Below are 18,281 nucleotides of genomic sequence, written 5' to 3'. Positions count from 1 at the left end.
GCATGCTACAACTCCCATTCACCAGCACCAAGCAAGCACGTTTCATCTAACCAATACTAAGTGAACAAAATAATATTGTGCATGTCATATAGCCAGTTATAGCGTTTTTCAGAAACCAACTCGGGTAATTCAATCATTCCATTGTTTATTCTTATATTTCAAAACATAAGACCTGTCCAGTCCAGCTCAACAGCTGGAAAAAAAGTTACTTAAGTGTAAAACATTAAAATATCAGAAAGGAAAACAAGACATAAGCCAAATAAATGGACAGTTAGTTTATGAAGATCAAGCAAAAAAAATAAAAAAAAATGTTTTGATTTTAAATTACATTAAATTAAACATTTTGTTAAAGTTGTCCCCAGTTATCTAGCTCTGGTATATTGAAGTAGGCAGTTGGTGTACATGACAGAGAGTCACATCCAACTTGCACTTTTACACACGGCAAAACAGTTTCAGAAGACATCAATCTTACATTAGAGTGAACTTGGGTGAATGTCAGATGGAGGTACAATGTCATGGTCCTGTGTGACCAGAGATTACAAATCAAATCTGCAAATGAAGGGGCTTTGAGGAGTTGACATGACAGAGTGTGACTTGGTTTATAAAGACGACATCCACAGCCGCCCCGAGGATGGAGCCCTGCTTTGGGATCAGTCACCAGCACATTTGTAGGGCTCAAACCATGTCTAGTAGGGACTATGAAATATGCATTTGGTCCCCTAAACTCTGTGCAACTTGCACATAATAAGCCCATAATAAATTCCTTTCAGAACAGGACATAAACCCATACAAAATAGCGAGTGTGTTTTATAATTTAAAAGTTCCGTGGCTTGAATAGTTTTCATCCGATTCAGAAACACTACATCCCCCAACTCTAACTGGGGAATGCCTACAACAGTCTATGTCTACTGTCCATTGTACTGTACATGCATATATTGATAAATCTTCCTTTGGTGAGCATATACTTCACTCACTGCCAATAATATACAAGTCATACATTCTGGGAGAGTTGACCCACTGTCAATAATGTGATCAATTTATCTGTTCCTTCTCTTTGATTTATAAGTAAGGAAACGCAGAGCTAAAAGGAAGTCTGAAGATTAGGGAATATTTGACCTAACTGCTTTGATCTGGTGCTGATCATGAACATTGCACATCCCCAAAACCTAAAAGCAACACTGTTTAAACTTGCTTTTATCAACAGCCAATCCACAATGACAAAAACAGACTGAAACATTTCCTTTGACCTGATTAGACTGCATTGCCCAACAATGACTATGAATGAAGGACTTGAGCTTGAATTGAAAACAGACGAACAGTGTACAGAGTCCGAAGCTCTGTGCCTGCTTATGTCCTGGCCCCAAACTGGTCTGGTACTGCATACTAGATCTAGGGGCAGGAGGGGGCATTGAGCAGCAGCCAACACACTGAAGTCTCACTGCAGAGGGCAGCCATACTTCCACACTGCAGGTGATGCTCAGCCACACACACGCACGCACGCACACACACGCACACACACACACACACACACACACAGAGCCAAACTAAATTAATTACAGCTCCACTGCACAGCTGCCACCCAGCCACAGAGGACATAAACCATTGAGGACCAAGACCATAACAGTGAAATAAGCACTCTTCTCCTCCACGACGTAGGTCTGAAGAAGAACCACTCTGACTAAATCAGATGTTGACATTGCCAATCATTCTGCGAGAGAGTAACGACTTGGGGCGGGGGGGAGGGGACTTACTAACAACTTTTTTAAAGGGAAATGACCTTGACATAAAGGCATTTACTGACCCTGCAGTCCTTTCACCAATATAGCTTCTTAAGTGACAACACTTCTCTGAGAAGATAAATAATGATACTTAGTGGCCCCAAACCCCAAAATATTAAAGTTAAATGTATATTATTTTTTTATTGTGATATTTAAATAAAGCTAGTTCCAATAGACATTTAAACAAGCCTTAAGCTTCGCATAATTGTCCAAATATCCTGTCATCCGATATACATATTTAATCCATAATATTAAAACAACAAAAATATATTGTTTAAAGATCCATTTGATGGGCATTAACATATCTTTCGCTGACCCTTTGGGTGAATGTACAGAATTTCCAGTCATTGTGCAATGAAAACTTCATCCACGGTATTTCAACGCCAGTGATGTTGATGTCAAGGCTCATTAGATGAGTGCATATTTAGACTTTGTGCTCAAGCTGTCCTCTTGATCTGTGCAGCCATGACAACAAGCCACGTCCGACAGTCGCTCCTCTCCTCCCCAGTGCCCTGGTTTTGCTTGCGGGTCATTCTCAACGTCAACAGGAATGCTAGACACCACGCATGGTGTGTCCTCAGTCCGTGCATGTATGTACAAGTTCCGGTGATGTGATGATGCACTAGCCTCTAAAGGTATATTGGGTGTGTGTGTGTGTAGGAGGACAGAGGTGTACGGGCGGAATCGTTGTTAGCTATGTGTGTGGATGAGACGAGCCAAGGAAGTCACTATAAAGAGAGAAGAAAACAACAGTTACCAAGAGTCTTCATGTCGGCCGAGGCTGCCAAGAGTCTAGGTGAGAGTCTTTTATTATCACCGTTTGCCATTAACACACCCACTGATCAACTCATTTTCTCCACTGGTGAGTCACGGCCAAATTTGGACCCCGGTTGTGACACACATTGTCAACTGTGAGGCAGTCTGTTGCTTTCAGAGGAACTAAAGTCTAAACTAAGGCTGTGTAAATCAGCAGCTCTTTGATCATAGGATTCCCGATGGCAACCACTAAACACCTTCCGGTTAACAGGGTTGATATTAACATCAGTTGGTCTGCAAGCCGGGATTCCTCAGAAACAATCTATGACGTCATGCCGTGCAGAGGTGGGGCAGGTTTACAGTACGTGTACCTGAGTATGTGCGGTAGCTCTGGGCTCCTGTAGATGAACTTGTGTTTGTAAGCCAGGGAGGCGGGGAAGGGGATGAACTGGATCTTGTGGCCGCTCAGACTCTTGGACTGGGCAGCAATGTTGTAGAGCTGAGGGAGAGAGAAAGTGAGAAAAAGGAATTGTGAGAAACGAAAACAACATATTTACCACAGTACAGGACAGTGGTATTGGATGTTGGGCCGACTGCAGTGGTGACGTCTTTGAGGGAATTGCAGCTCAAAAGGTTTTGTTTCCCCACACCGCCATAACGCAAATTAAATTCAAGTCATTATTTAAGTTAACAGCCTTTGAGACTCTCATAACTACACTTTGAGAAATGAGCGCTGGCATATTCAGCACTCCTTTTTCCAAATTAAAATTTTAATCAAATATGCTTGGATTTTTAAGACATCATAAAAGAGAATCAATCTCGAGTAATTAAATTGAGAGTAATTCTAAATCGGCAACGAGCAGTGCTTGGTGCCAAGACTGCAGCCACCTTATCGCTGCAAATAAACCGGATATTAATTACCTACACTAATTCAACTATAAAACATGCGCCTGTTGACTTTGGTCGACCAAGTATCGGGCCCTTCATTTGAGGACTAGAGACTTTAATCAGGGTGAAGGAGTAGGTTCAAAATGACGAGGCAGATTATGACCAATGAATCAGCAATGTGACCAGAAGAAAAATGGCCAGCTACCTTCTTCCCCAGATGAAAGGGCACAACAGTGTCATCCTCGGCATGAAGGATGAGCAAGGGACAGGAAATGTGGTTGACACTGCCAGTGAGAGAGAGAAAGAGAGAGATAGAGAAAGAGAGAGGGCACAGGCAGAAGTTAGGGAACATTCCATGGAACCTTCGAAGAAACTTACTGGACAACAACTGACTTGAACATTTGCAACACTGATATATGGTGGCCCCAGTATGGGTTTGTTTGACCGAGATGAATGGTTCTCTGCTGGGGTCAGCCCTAAGCCCCCTATTGGACAATAGGCCTAGGGCCCTTCCTGGGTTGCAAGCCTAGTCAGCACATACCAGAGGACAAGTAGGGCACACACTGATCTTAGTTCTCTCATGCTGAGAATCACCCCCACGAGAGCGGGCATGCACGCACATACACCCTTTTAATATGAGGGGTAAAAGCTATTTCATAAGAAGCAGTCGAGTTACCATATTGACCCAACAAACCGCTGGTATGTAAACATACTCGGTGCGTCGTGTTCAGAGACTGTGCTCTGCCCTGCTACTTAGCCTGAAGAACTCGCTGCTTAAGTACGGAACGGGAAAGTACAAAATAACAGAATGTTTTTTGAAAGCTGAGATCAGCATACTTACTTCTCATCACTGGAAAAGTGGATGTCGTTAGCGGAGATGGCATCCAAGAAGAACCAGTCGAACCCCGGGAGGTATCTGTACACCTAGCAGGACACGAGGAAAGACAGACGCTGTGGAGTACGACAGGACAGCATCTCGTTATGGTGACTAGACGGGAGTGGAAGGACGCCTCACCATTGAGAAGGGGTGACTCTTGGCTTCCTCTCTGATGTTGGTGAAGGGAGATTCCAAGATTAAGGAATCCGGGGGCGTTCCTGAAAACATGGGAAACGGAGAGAGAAGAGGGGGTCAGATGGCTGAGCGGTTAGGGAGTCGGGCTGTTAATCAGAGGGTTGTTGGTTAGATTCCCGGCAGTGCGAAATGACGTTGTGTCGTTGGGCAAGGCACTTCACCCTACTTGCCTCGGGGAGAAAGTCCCTGTACTTACTGCAAGTCGCTCTGGATAAGAGCGTCTGCTAAATGACTAAATGTAAATGTAATGTAATCTATGACATGTTTTCAATCAAAATTATAAATGAAATAATAATAATAATAATAATTCATTTTATTTGAGGGCGCCTTTCAAAGCACCCAAGGTCACCTTACAGGGCATAGTTAAAAAACAAAATCAACAATGATAAAAAACAAGAACAAGACACAATAAAACAATTTACACAGGGGTGGTGAGATGTGTGATAGACAATGAATTATATGGAATATGACAATACATTTACTCTTATGTCTAGGACTTACATTCGCAAGGAATATTGAATACAATACAGGGCGCTTCGAGAGGATATTCCATACATTTCGACTATGCTGGGGGGGGTCAGTCTCGTCTCTGACGCGTGTCTGCACTGCTACACTGTAACCCAGTCCCAGCCAGAGTGGTGTGAAATATTCAGCCTGGACACTTGATACATGGGGAGGCCTTGTGTGTCTGTGTGTTTATGAAGTCCGCTAGCGAAATGCCCAAGATGGCACCTATCGTCGCAGCTCCTGTACACTGTGCTCAGGTCAGAGCCTCAGCACCTTCAGGGCTCCGTCCTTTTGGACACTTACCTCCATCACACAGACGCCTGACCAGGTTCGTGGCCACTCTGGAAATGGAAAGGAGCCATTAGTCCAGAAACGTGGAGCTTGATGGCTTTGTAATCTCTCAGCCCTTTGCTCCATATAAATCGTACATGCCATTTTGACAGTCACTATTCAAGGGGCAATGTTACAAAGAAGCAAGGCTACTATGTGTAGACTGCCGGTGGTGAAAGCTTGGCCAAGCCTGTGTGTGTGTGTTCCTACCCGGTTCCCAGAGAGTGGCCCCAGATGTAGAGGGGTTTGCGGCCGACCCGTTCCTTTAACCACTGGTACAGGACCAAAGCGTCTGATGTCATACGCTGCTCAGAGGGGCTGCCCTCCGAGTCACCCCAACCTGGAAGGCAGAAAAACTGTTGTTAACATTGTACCAAGTCATAGTACATTTCATTCTGGGATGATAGAAAGAGACAGGGGAAAAAGATATAGCCCTTACCTCTATAATCAAAAGTGACGACATGGTAGCCTAATGAACTAAGAACCTGGGGACAGAAACATGCACATGACTAAATGATGTACAGTCTTGGCATCATACTGATATTATACGATTATTATATTGAATACGACAGGGAACAAGAAGCCTGTCACATGCATTTATAAATAGTTTGCCATGTTTAACCTTACTTTGTAGAGTTGTACTCTATGGTCTCCTCCTCTGCAACAGACAAGAAGAACAAGTTCATGAGGTTAAAGGTGAGGGATTGCAAGCACACATGCCAATCGCTCTCTCCCTCTCAATGGATTGCTTGTGCACAGCCTCCAGTCGGGGACAAAAACGGAACTTTCCAGCGATAAACAGACGTAAAGGTCATCTACGGGCCGTGTTAGCTTTGGGGACAGTGAGGAGGAAGGACTTACCGTGTGCCCGCGTTGCCATGCAGATACAACATGACTGGGTTGGGGGACTGGAGGGTGTTGTCGTACCACTCCCTGTCCTTCCCCTGCGCCTCTTCCCACATCTGGTCTGGGACTGTGTGCCTGTGAGGGGGGGGGGGGGGGGGGGGGGGGAGCGGGAGGGGAGAAGGTGGTCTGACCAGAGCTGGATGCATCGACAAGCAAAACTCCATATGCAAAAGGTCTTCATTTACATACACTGAAGCCATTGTATTGAAATACGCTTTGCATACGTTTGTAAATGGGCAAGGCTGGGCATGCGTTTGCACATCTCACCATACACCTATGTTGATGCCCTCCTCTGGCTGCAGGTAGAAGTTGAAGGTGTGGTTAAGACCGTGGTCCTGAGGCCTTTTCAGGTCAATAAAATAGGGCATCCGCACTATAGGAGGAAAGGGGGCCGGGGGGGGGTAGAGAGTCGCGTGTTAGATGGGTTTGTGTGAAGACAATTGCGAAAGTGCACAGAAAGTACAATCGGTCGAGGAACAGTCTCTCTTTATGCTTAGTCGGCCCTCACGAGACACTTCCACTTCCTCGCTAGACAGCTCGCTTCATCACTTCCTCCACTGCGACCTTCCCATACAAGAAATCCTAAAAGCGTTCAGTTGTCAGCAGGAATTAAGAGTTGAGGCGCCTCTTACAGCGTGTCATTGCCTATGACCTCACTGTACCTCGCCACCAGGCTCCTGTTTGGTCATTGACATAGTCACTGATCTGCAAATTTGCACTATTGCACTGTACTCCACTTGGGTTAGATTGGGGGTTGGAACAGTTTTATTTTTTGTGCATTAGGGTTAGTATAGCGTACTATTTATTGTTATCTGTAATTTTAGAAGTGTTAGGGTTAGTATAGTCGTTTATTTATTGCTATCTGTATATTCAGGAAGTTCACTTATCTAAGCTCAGCATAGATTTAAATTTGTTCCGTGTATTTATATGTTATGTCAGGTGCTTGCGTTGTCTTGTCTTAAGAATTTCAGTGCCCAGTCTAACCTTGTGTTGTTCTGTGCATCTGACAAATAAAAGACTTGAACTTGAACTTTTTAGTGGCACTACTGTGTGGAGTTAAAACCATGTACCAGTACATCCAAACAGTAAATAAACAGACTTTAGAATTCCAGGTTCATAATTACGTTCCAAGTGTGCCACATATATCATGGAAATACCTAGCAGAAACCTTTTTTAACAATTCCATCCGACCTACAGCTCCATATTAGTGGCAGGTAACTGAAGACCATCACTCGGGATCTCTCTGACTGCCGAAAGCTGACTCATCAATGTTGTAGGTGTAATGCTGCCCCGTTACGGCCAATAAAAATGCATGAAAGGCAACTTCAGTTACACACCCACGCTGCCTATCAGATGGTGGGGTCACACGCACGTGTGTGTGTGTGTGTGTGTGTGTGTGGTGTGAGTGTGCGATGAAACCCTACAGATGGAATGTCCTCCTTTCAGTCCTGCCTCCGTCTGGAGTGTCAGGCCTTGTTGAATCATGTGCGCACACACCCAGACGAACGGCCTCTCGCATCTGCTTGTGCGTGCACTCGGAGTGATTGACCCCGAGCCGACCCGTGGACTGTACAAGCCACGCTACATTTCTAAAATGATTTCCAAAATATCTCGATGGTCGAACGCACAAGAGCTCTTTTTTCCCCTTCTTAAATTCAGAGCGCAATGACACTTGTGGCCTCACTCACCGAAATTTAAAAAGACTAGTTTGGCCTGAATGGAGGGACAGAGCTTGACGACGAAGGGGATGGTGATGTAGATCCCAAGCACCCACAGGAGGATCCTCTTCAGCCTTGCTGCCAGCCCATATCTGGAACACACAGGAAACACACAAGTCTGGCCCATATTCTCAACAGGAAGGCACATGATACACTGAGTGTTTGATGTTTCAGTTGCATTCCAGGTTAACACCTTATAGCAGGGAGGGACATTTTCCATTTGTGGAATATAACATGACTGTTCGGACTGTGCTTTGTTTTGTTAATTTGCCTAATTGTAAGTTGCTAGAGAAAAGGAGAAAAACAGGTCTTGAGAATTACTAGGAAGGTGGCTCTATTCAAGAGAATAATGAATGCATAGGCTGCAGAGTGGGGAGGCCTGTAGAAACAAACTGGTCAAAACAACCAAAACACGAACAATAACCAAAAACCTGTATCCCCCTCCCTCAGAACGGAATCACTGTCCGGTGTTTAATGCACATTTTGGCCGGGGAGCAGTGGTTCCGACTCTGACCTCTGTTTCAACAAGCACAGGTGCTGTACATTCAAATGTCCACATCTGTGAGTTTAGAATTACAAGAAACCGTATCAAAAGTGAACATGGTCATTGAATGTGGCCAATCGAGGGAGATTTGTCATTTTTTTTCTTCAGTAGATAGAAAATAAATTCAGCTTTACTGCGAGCGCATCAATGCGTATGAACACATCTCTCCCCTCATCACAACATGACACATCCATGTGTTGCACTTCAGTGGATCACGTCTCTTACCCCACACGCAGGGAGCAGTCCCTGACACACACTAGGCCCAAGCAGCAAGGACTCAGCCAGTCAGGGGTCCCCCTGCAGCGGAGGGGAACAAAACCACACACAGGTCCCTCCAGGTCCTCCCGGGAAAGGGCTCCATGCAGGGACAGCGTGACACATGCTCACTGTGTTTGTGTTGGTCAGGCTTTACCATGCAGCGCGACACATGCTCACTGTTTTTGTGTTGGTCAGGCGTTACCGTGAGCGCGTGCCGGGACGTGCGCCCGTGTGAATGTGTCTTCACGTTACGATGTCAAAAAGGTCAGGGAGGGTGCATGTTTAGCTTTTTGCTCTCTCTCTTTCTTTCTCTCTCTCTCTCTCTCTTCCCCCCCCCCCCCCCCCCCCCCTCTTCATCTCTTCTGATTGGCCTACTCGGTGGCGTGTAACGGTGCTCTCAGCGCTGACCTCTAGCACCCAGCAGTGGCTGGAGGGGCTGATGTGTCACGATGGTCCGGCTGAGGCATCAGTCAGGGAAAGGGGGCCTGGGGTGCCTCGTCACAGCCCCCCCCCCCCCCCCCCCCCCCCCCCCCCCAGGAGGTACAGTCACCCTGGGGAGGGAGGGGTTACTCCCTGCTGGAGGTGTGTCGTAACCTCTAATGTACTGGCTATGTGGTGGACTGTATAACACAGACGGGGGGGGATACAGTAGGCTGCAGAGTAGGAAGTCTCTGGGGGGGGGGGGAATACATCTTAAAAAACGGCAGAGGTAGGCCTAATGTTTTAGTGATAAACAGGTTTATTCGCCATCAAATTATCAAATAACACCGAGCCTGTGAAATGAAATAGATGACAAGATCTGGATTTAAATGGGGCTTCTCATGCTGACGAGTCTTAAGCAAAAGATTGGATTCCATCAATTCTCTCTCTCACACACACACAGCGTAAATGTAAACGTGCCTTGTAAAGTTAGTGCCGGGATGCAAAGCCCATTTTCAGAGTGTGCAGCACAGGAGCTAACTGTGGGTTTATGAATAATGCAGACTTGTTGAGAGAGCCGGTGAGGCACGGTGTTATCGAGGAGCCAAAGGGGAGAGAGAGAGGGAGGCCGACAGACAAAGGCCAGGTCAAGTTCCATAAACACTCAGTCACGTACAGTGAACATTATCTGAAACCTGATATGGAAACGTATAGCTTGTACACCTAGGTGAATGGCTAACATATACCTACCACACCTACATGAAGACCACGGCAACCGTCAGTCAGTATCATGCACTGGTATGCTAGTATCTGTGTGAATATGCAAAGTGTGCGCGTGTGTGTGTTGGTGGGTGGGGGATGATAAGGCGCCACCAAACCCAACGTCCTTTATAGATAATGAGACAAATGAGCAGGTTTGGAGCTCATAGTGGCAAGCTGGCAGCTGCATGCTGTACTGACTGGAGCGCAAGGCTGACAAGCTGGGACGAGGTGGACTGCACTCTGGCTCAGTTCAGAAGTGGCCTGGCACTGGCCTTGCCAGCCAGACAGATGGTGGTGCGGCGGTGGCTGGATCACGGGCGCGTGAAGCCCTTCCGTCTGCCGTCCGAACTACCTCAGACTACGCTCGGGGGATGGGGGTCGGACTGGATCAGGACCAGTTTTCAAAGCGAGTCGTGCACGTTGTGCCGTGGCCACGGCCAAATGGTGTGGGGTCACTTGGCAGGTGACCGAGTCTTGAGTGGGAACCACCTGAGCGGACTGGAGAGGCGGTCGCAGGAGGAACGACGCTGGCCTACAGAGACGCGCAGGATGTGACACTTGCGTCGCTTGTTAATGCGTTTAGCTTCGAAGAACCTGGGAAGGGGGGGGGGGAGGGGTCAGGTTGGGAGCATGCAAATCTGATTACAGCCCGGTGGACAGGAGCAGAGGGGGGAAGTTACATTGCATCACATCCCACTGTTCATCTGCCCGGCCGACCGGCTTCATCCTTCATTAGGGACATTGAATAGCCCGCGTCGTCCGTGTTAACCTGGTACAGCGTACGCCAGGCTATTGAACATTTAAAAGCTCATTACAAAATGATGAATCTACCATAAATTACAAAAGGATAGAGGCAAAAGGCTCGCGCAATAACGTGCCTAATTAATTTGAAATAACATTTCTCTAAGCCTACTCGTCTTCTGGAGTATCAGCCCGTGCAGAGTCTCTGGGCGGTTTAAGCCAAGTTCATCCCTTCCCTGCTGAGGCCCAAGGTGACAGTGCAAGCAGCCAGGACCTTGAGACAACCAGGTCTGCCAGCCAGGCCGGAGCAGGAAATGTCAGGCTAGCTTAATGCAAGCCTGACATGGAAGGGTTAAGGAGATACTTAGGGTGTTGGATTTCAGAAGTGCTACTGTGCGTCGACTACAGCTGCAGGAGAGGTTCTCTCGGGGTCTAGAGCTTTGATGTGGGAAAAAAAACAACAACGAAAAGCTGAGATTCTTTATTGATACCATGCGAGCTGAACTTCCGTCCCAACCTCGATGCTAAGTGGTGATGATGATACCCACTACTTCAGACGGCCCACGAGAGCTCATGTTCCCTGAGTGGATTCTAAAAATGTGCCTCTGCGTTGAGCGCTGCGACACCCACACAGTCTCATACGCTTGCTCACACGCCACATACACAAGCTCTACTGTGAGATAGTCTGCTAGTCGACAGTGTTAGCTGGAAAAACAACCCAGACCAGGCCCGGATGCTTCACCTCTGAATGAGGCTAATCACAAAAGTCTAACAGTTTGTTTTTTTATATTGGGGGGGGGGGGGGCTGGACCTGGGTAGCCTACCTGACTGGGTATTCAAGATTTCATTGTTTCAAACAAAAAGGCTAATGGATCTGCCATTAACAATATTCTGTCACATATTCGATTGGACAACAAAGCACTACTTCATAGAGTATTTGGTACTTAGGCGTAATCTGAAGGAACTGCAGGACCATAAGCAGTGAGCCAGTGGAATGGCTGGGTTTTAGGAAGAATTATGAAATTAGGCTTCATTAACCTGTATTGTCATTAAAACCTTTCACATTTATGAATCTGACATTGATGGAGAACAGTGTGAATGCTTATGGGCAATAGGAGCACCAACAAGACACACACAGCATCATATGGTTGAAGTCATGTGCACAAGAAAGGTCGCATTGTGTTGGTACGTTTTTTTGCTTGTTGATTATGTGAAGAGTAATGCTACATGCCGTCAGCAAAACCAGTCCAATACTTGAGCTTGTTCTGCAGATTTAAAGTGACAGAGAATGGACAAGCCTAAATCTCGGTCATCCAGTGAATCTTTGGGGCTTCCTGTAGGCCATTTTAATGCTTCGAAAATGAGAAGACATCGCTGTGACGATCTAAGAAAACCAAAGGGGAAGTACGCTCCCTGCAGAGATGACATGGAAACGTGACAGGGAAGAGAAAAGAGACGTTAAACCCATCTGCAAATCGGAAAACATAAAAGGAAGCGGAGAAGAAAAGACGGGGGGGGGATCTGATCCATGGCATCTTCAGGAACAGAACATGACAGGGACTTTGAACTAAGTGAACGAATGACACCTAATATATTTAAGGCAGAGAGGCAGACAGACAGCTATGTAAGGAGACAGTCTACCAGGGGAGGCAGTAGTACAGACCTAGAGGGAAATTAAAGTCAACATGTATTACTTAGCGGTACGTTCAAAGGCCTGGCAGGCGATAAAGGACTGTATCAATTACTATGTCCATCTCTTTCCCTCTCTCCAGTTTTTAACAACGGGTTTCCCTGTCTCCCAGCAGAGTCCCTATTGTGTGTGATGCCAGACGAAGTTAATAGTCTGCCGTTCTCATTATAATGTTCCTGTAGCACACACCTTTCCATTAAACAGTCTTCAATCCACCCACCCAGCAAATTAGGTCATATAAAGAGCTCTCCCTAAAGGTTGTTGCATATCTGTTCCATCGGGGGCAAGTAAACTAGGAGAATTTGTAAGCCAAGTCCTTCGATGGATAAGCCAAATCCAACTACGGTTAGCCAACTCAGATCTCTTCATCACACCCGGCCTGAGGTCGAGTCTGGATTTCAGTTCTCATATCAGGTTAGTGACTAAGGAGGGCCTGCCTAGGGTTGATGCAGACTGACATCGGTAGTCACATGAGTAGCAACAACAGAGAACTACTACACTGGACTTTCTCCGAAACACGAAACTACAATAATCAGCTCAGACAGATGAAATAGAGAACCAATTACATCATTGATTTTAACCAAAGAAGATGCGTTTGCACAGTTACGGACACGGTGTTCTGCCAGGGACAGTGATAGGGAAATATTTAATTAAGTACAAAGACTAGTTAACCAAACTCGTAAATTTCCATTTTACAGCTGCTATTTTTTACAGCAAATCAGGTCACAGTCCTCACTGAGCCCTAGATCTGTCAGAAGGTTTCATCTAGGATCAACACATTTCCAATTTTCCAATTAATAGTAAGACCAATGTGTTGTATAGAAGATGACATGGTACAACTTCAGCATTTCTGTAAAAAATTTGCATCAATAAACCATTAAAAATAAACCTTGTCTGAAGAGAATGTTTATAGTCAGGCTTGAAACAGTTTACCTGCAGTCAAGACCAAACTGATACAATTGTCTTATTGGACACCCATCCTTAGTGGTGACAGGAGTGATTCTCAGAGGAGACTAGGAAGTCTCCATGTGTCTGACTCTATTCTATTCACCTCCCTTGAGCAAACTGAATCTGAAAGAAGAATAGAGTTTAAAATGTGTATCTAACAAACAAAGCACCCGGGTTGTCTCTTTATAAATGTTCCTGATAGAACATATATTGTTTTGCGAGTGTTAAGTGTGTGGTAAATTAGTTGAGATTTGCATAACTTTTAGCTGATACGGCTTAGTGGTAGCAGACTCTTCCTACGGTCAGAAGTGGTGACACAAATTGTCAGGAGATTATTCGACCCCGTGACATGAGAAGACACTGGAGGGGAGAATGACCTTGATTTGGTAAGAAAAACATCATAGACAAGGTCAGATAAACCAGGAAGATAATTAAGCTGCATACCCGAGGCCAGCTAGCCTATATTATGGTCTAACGATGTGATACGCCAAAATGATGTAGTCATTGTAGTGACTAGCACTTGGGATGACCTTTTTGCTACATGTAAGGAACAGACCATCTTTAATAAGAGATGAAGGCAGCCTACTCTAAATGAAGACACATCAACCAAAAGGGCTCTAATGATAACAAAACCACTTCGTACTGGTCCTAGTTTTTCAGCCAATCTACATATTTGTAAAGAATGTTTTTCTACATGTGTACCCAAGCAGACTTGTTCCTCACAAAAAAAAATGAAGTTCCAACTCAAAGAAAAACTAGTGTGACAGTTGGTGACAAGAGGTAGACTCAAGAGTGAAAATACACCATGCATACATGAATATTGTTTCCTTGATATCGTGATTCGTGAAGTACCTTAACATGATTTAAGATGCAATATTATGGTAGTGTTGGTTTTGCAAAAAATCCCAGGGTCTTAAAATTATGCACTGTTACACGAGCCAACATTTTTTATCGATTATTCTGGTTTATAGTAGGCTATACTGAATTCAGTGACTTGAATGGGGCAAGGTCAATGAGTCTTACCTTCTAAATGGTCTGCCCATTGTTTTGTCCAACTCTGACTCGAACGGGACACCGTCTGGCCCGGCAACACCTTCTCCCTTCTTCTCAGAGTACTTTAAATTCGGACTAGTGTCCAGCAATGTGTTCGTGGTAGAGCTGTCATGTTCCACGGTGAGCGAATTATTTCGCTTTCGCATCACTGTAATATAATTGTGAAAAAGAAGCAGAAATAGGGAAAATGTGGAATGACCGTAAAAACTAATGGTAAAGAGATTGGTCACGAAGATTGACAGGCTGACACCCGGTTCGTGAAACGCTGTCAAGATGTAGCCACGGCACAGTTGTTTTCACCCCCAGCAACGCTCACATTCAGCACTTTCGCTACATTGTTTGCAGAAGTATCTGCAGTCAGAGACCAGCTGATCAAAATCAACCTTTTGCCTCGGTACTCCTTCAGCCAATCAGATCAGACTAACTAGCTCGCCATGTTTGTAAGGTCAAAATGACCAATTAGGAAATAGGAAAAACGTGTTTAAAAACGAATCCGAATTTCTTAAAATAGTTGTTGGTGACTAATATGCCCACAACATTTTAGAAACCTCTACCTATATATTCAATCTAACCTAACTTTAGACACTAGACTACACTATCTAGCTAGCACTACCATTTTGCACAGCATTTAGCGTTACGTTATGCAGCAGGCCTATGGTTTACAAAAGGACGTTACGCGGCACAAAGTAATACTAACATTTACCGTTCACATTATCTTTGCAGACTTCACGATATCAATCATCTCAAAACTGTATTGAACTGTAAAATCAGTCCAAAGTTAATAGTTTATGTAGCCGACGTGCAGAGTAGTTTGACACTCTATAGTGGCCATTGTTTCCGGTCATGTTATCACAACAAGTACCGTATTTCGAGATTTTGCAAATTTGCCTTCAGGGTAAAAGCATAGACAAAAAAAGCATAACTTGTGAATTTGGTTGCGTGGTTATTGTTACAGAATTTGTAACTCGGACATAATTGTAAAAAAAGGACTAAGCATGTCAAAAATGTACATAAAGTGAAAGATGACAAATAGGCTTATTTGTCGATGTGATAAATAACTTGGTGTCAAACATATAGCTTTGATAAATATTCAAAAGAGTTCTATCAATGACAAAGGCTAAACTAGCTTCAGGAAAATCTAGTTTAGATTATAATAGGATATTGATGAACTCTGACACTTTATTGACGTCTTAACAATAATCGTCTTCTAACACCATGTAAACCGTTTTTAGGATAATGTTGGATCCTAACATTATACTGACTATTATAGTATATATATAATATATGTATTTCCCTTTCCTGAATCCAACATACAATTAAGAATTATTATGAAAGAAAGTTTACTTTTTACATTAAATAAAAAATCGTTTCTTGACCTTTATTTTGAATTCTTTCTAAATAAATCAACCGGAAATCAAACGTTGGCTTCACTCTAAAATGAAAACAAACCGTACGTGACGTAAATTTGGCGCGAAAAGACGAAACTGATAGCCTAAGAATAGCTTTAAGAGTTATAAGGTGTAAAGTAAACATTCAACCCTTTTATGTGACATCTGACATCATTTGGTGATAAAAATGTTCTGTGAAAAAGCGATTGAGCTCATTAGAGAACTGCAAAGGATGGGTGATGGTCAATTGCCAGCGTTTAACGTAAGTTGCAAGCTAGCTAGTTTACTGACTACATTCAGACAGGGTACTGTACAGACCAGACGACCAGATTATCGTTGTTTTCCAGCATTGTGACCACTGTCATTTAACTTATTCCATTATTGCCACTGTCAGGAAGATGGTATTAGGCAAGTACTGGAGGAGATGAAAGCTTTGTATGAACAGAATCAAAGTGACGTGTAAGTGACTTTGACATTATACTTGAAACGTATGTTTACTTTTGTCCTTTCAACATAATGACACTATGTTCATATTAGGGGTTGAATCTAACTTAATCAAGTAATAAGTATGAGACAGTTTCCACGTATTTGCATTTTTATACTGATGAATAATATGTTATCTCAAAGCAATGAAGCCAAGTCTGAGGGCCGGAGTGAGCTGATTCCAACAATCAAGTTTCGTCATTGTTGTCTGCTAAGAAATCAACGCTGCATTGCTGCTTACCTGTGAGTATTACAGTTGACATTCTATTAATATAAACATTTATCCAAAGTAGTCCACTATTATATAGTACTGTAAAGCACACGAGTATAGACGTACGTGTTTCCCTATAGTTTTCCCACCATCCATCAAATGTATTGATTGTTAATATATATATATCAATTCCATTATAGCTATGACAGACTGCTTCGGGTCAGGGCCTTGAGGTGGGAGTATGGAAGCGTGCTGCCCACAAATATTCGCTTCCACTTGTGTGCAGAAGAGGTAAGAATGTTTAACCTAAGGACTGGCATTGCTTTCAGCCCTTTATTTATACTCCTGGTATTACATTGCTTTCGGTCCAACGTGTAGTTGGAGTGGTTCAACCAATACAAGAAGTCCTTGGCCACCTTTATGAGGTCTCTTGGAGGAGAGGAAGGACTGGACATAACACAGGACGTGAAGCCGCCTAAGAGTCTGTACATAGAGGTAAGATAACCAATCAGCCTTCACAACCCAGATTGTAAACTACATGGGAAATGTTGGGGTATTGCCCTCTGAACATCATCTTTAAAAGTTTGCCAAGTGAATGTCAACTTCTCTTTCAAAGGTGCGCTGTTTGAAAGATCATGGCGAGTTTGAAATTGACGACGGGACCATAATACTTCTGAAGAAAAACAGTCAGGTACGTTGAGATTGCTCATGTGACGTCATGTGATCGCTGTCACATGATTTGGATTTCCTGATATATGGCGTTTACCTGTGAAAAGTGCAACCTTTGGAAGGTTATAGGGTGTGATTTTGATGTCTCACCTCTCGTCCCTCAGCACTTTTTGCCACGTTGGAAGTGTGAGCAGCTGATTCGTCAGGGAGTCTTGGAGCATGTGGTCTCATGAATGACCAACTATTAGGTAGTGTAACTGTGTGTCCACTTGTTGAGTCCACTAAACATGCACAATATTTAAAAAAGTGCTTTGAAACAAGACAGATGTCATGTATTGTTGGGGGACATTTATTACTTGGTCAGCTTGTTTTTACAATGATTGTGTAGTGCAGGACAATTCCAGGTTACATTGTCTCTTTACAATAACTACAGTTGGAGCACCATCTTGTAATTGTGTTCTCAAATAATTTAGGAATCAAACTGTTGACTGTACAGCAGTGCAATACGATTGAAAAATGTGCAGATTTACAAAAAGGTGTTTATCAAAACTTTACATCTAATAAATACTGTGCTTTTGGTTGAGTTTTATATTTAAAAGATTGTAACAAACACCTCAATAAAAAGGAATTTCCCTTAATGTGAGCTACTCAATCATATCTCAGCCTTTCACATATAGTACCACTCACCTCATACAGTCTCAGACCTCGCATAAGTACAGTACCTCGAAGTTTGGTGATAAACCTGGAATGTTATTTTTACACAATCTGGTCATTCACTGATTGAAGTAACAATTCTGAAGTCACAATGAACCATGGTTAACTCAAAACACAAATGTACTCTTGTCTAATATGTTTCTGTTATTGTCTATACATGCAAGTTGTGCTGCAATTAACAAAGTACTTACAGTATCTTAGAACCGTTGAAATCAGTTGTGGTTGGGAATAAAAAAGGTAAAACGTCTTTCAAAGGCCAAATAAAATACTTAAAACTGACCTTCATAATGGGCCTCATATTGTTGACCTCAATATAATGGGAATAGAAAAATATACCTATACACATAAAACAAAACCACATGTATAATAATAACCTGGTGGCTTACACATCAGATGTTTGCTTTTCCACTGCTCAACAGGTAGACCTGTGCTTGGTATGTGCATT

General features: G+C 43.8%; 2 protein-coding genes across 4 annotated transcripts; one reads left to right on the top strand and one right to left on the bottom strand.

The window, feature by feature from the left end:
* Positions 1 to 128: 128 nt before the first annotated feature.
* Positions 129 to 15,242, bottom strand: abhd12 (abhydrolase domain containing 12, lysophospholipase). Of its 3 annotated transcripts, none has more exons than XM_047028965.1 (15): positions 15,069 to 15,242; positions 14,342 to 14,519; positions 8,725 to 8,796; positions 7,926 to 8,047; positions 6,505 to 6,610; positions 6,193 to 6,312; positions 5,959 to 5,989; positions 5,771 to 5,816; positions 5,542 to 5,671; positions 5,305 to 5,342; positions 4,438 to 4,517; positions 4,264 to 4,346; positions 3,628 to 3,706; positions 2,906 to 3,033; positions 129 to 2,506 (listed from the first exon to the last, which is right to left on the bottom strand). In XM_047028965.1, exons 2-15 carry the CDS (start codon positions 14,515 to 14,517, stop codon positions 2,473 to 2,475), a joined length of 1,245 nt encoding a protein of 414 aa, XP_046884921.1. In that variant the 5' UTR covers positions 14,518 to 14,519; positions 15,069 to 15,242; the 3' UTR covers positions 129 to 2,472. The 3 variants fall into 3 exon arrangements, with proteins under 3 accessions (XP_046884921.1, XP_046884919.1, XP_046884922.1); XM_047028963.1 differs by having other exon boundaries at positions 15,075 to 15,242; XM_047028966.1 differs by lacking the exon at positions 8,725 to 8,796 and having other exon boundaries at positions 15,075 to 15,242.
* A 556-nt stretch (positions 15,243 to 15,798) lies between these two features.
* On the top strand, positions 15,799 to 18,065 carry gins1 (GINS complex subunit 1 (Psf1 homolog)). Its single transcript, XM_047028977.1, has 7 exons — positions 15,799 to 16,021; positions 16,154 to 16,218; positions 16,387 to 16,485; positions 16,654 to 16,744; positions 16,832 to 16,948; positions 17,070 to 17,144; positions 17,287 to 18,065. The coding sequence occupies exons 1-7, from the start codon at positions 15,947 to 15,949 to the stop codon at positions 17,353 to 17,355; spliced, it is 591 nt and encodes a 196-aa protein (XP_046884933.1). The 5' UTR covers positions 15,799 to 15,946; the 3' UTR covers positions 17,356 to 18,065.
* The last annotated feature ends 216 nt before the right edge of the window (positions 18,066 to 18,281 follow it).

This window comes from Hypomesus transpacificus, chromosome 11 (genome assembly GCF_021917145.1).
Source record: "Hypomesus transpacificus isolate Combined female chromosome 11, fHypTra1, whole genome shotgun sequence".
Lineage (NCBI taxonomy): Eukaryota > Metazoa > Chordata > Actinopteri > Osmeriformes > Osmeridae > Hypomesus > Hypomesus transpacificus.
Note: the sequence above shows the minus strand (reverse complement) of the source record. Positions and strands in the feature narration are given on the sequence as shown.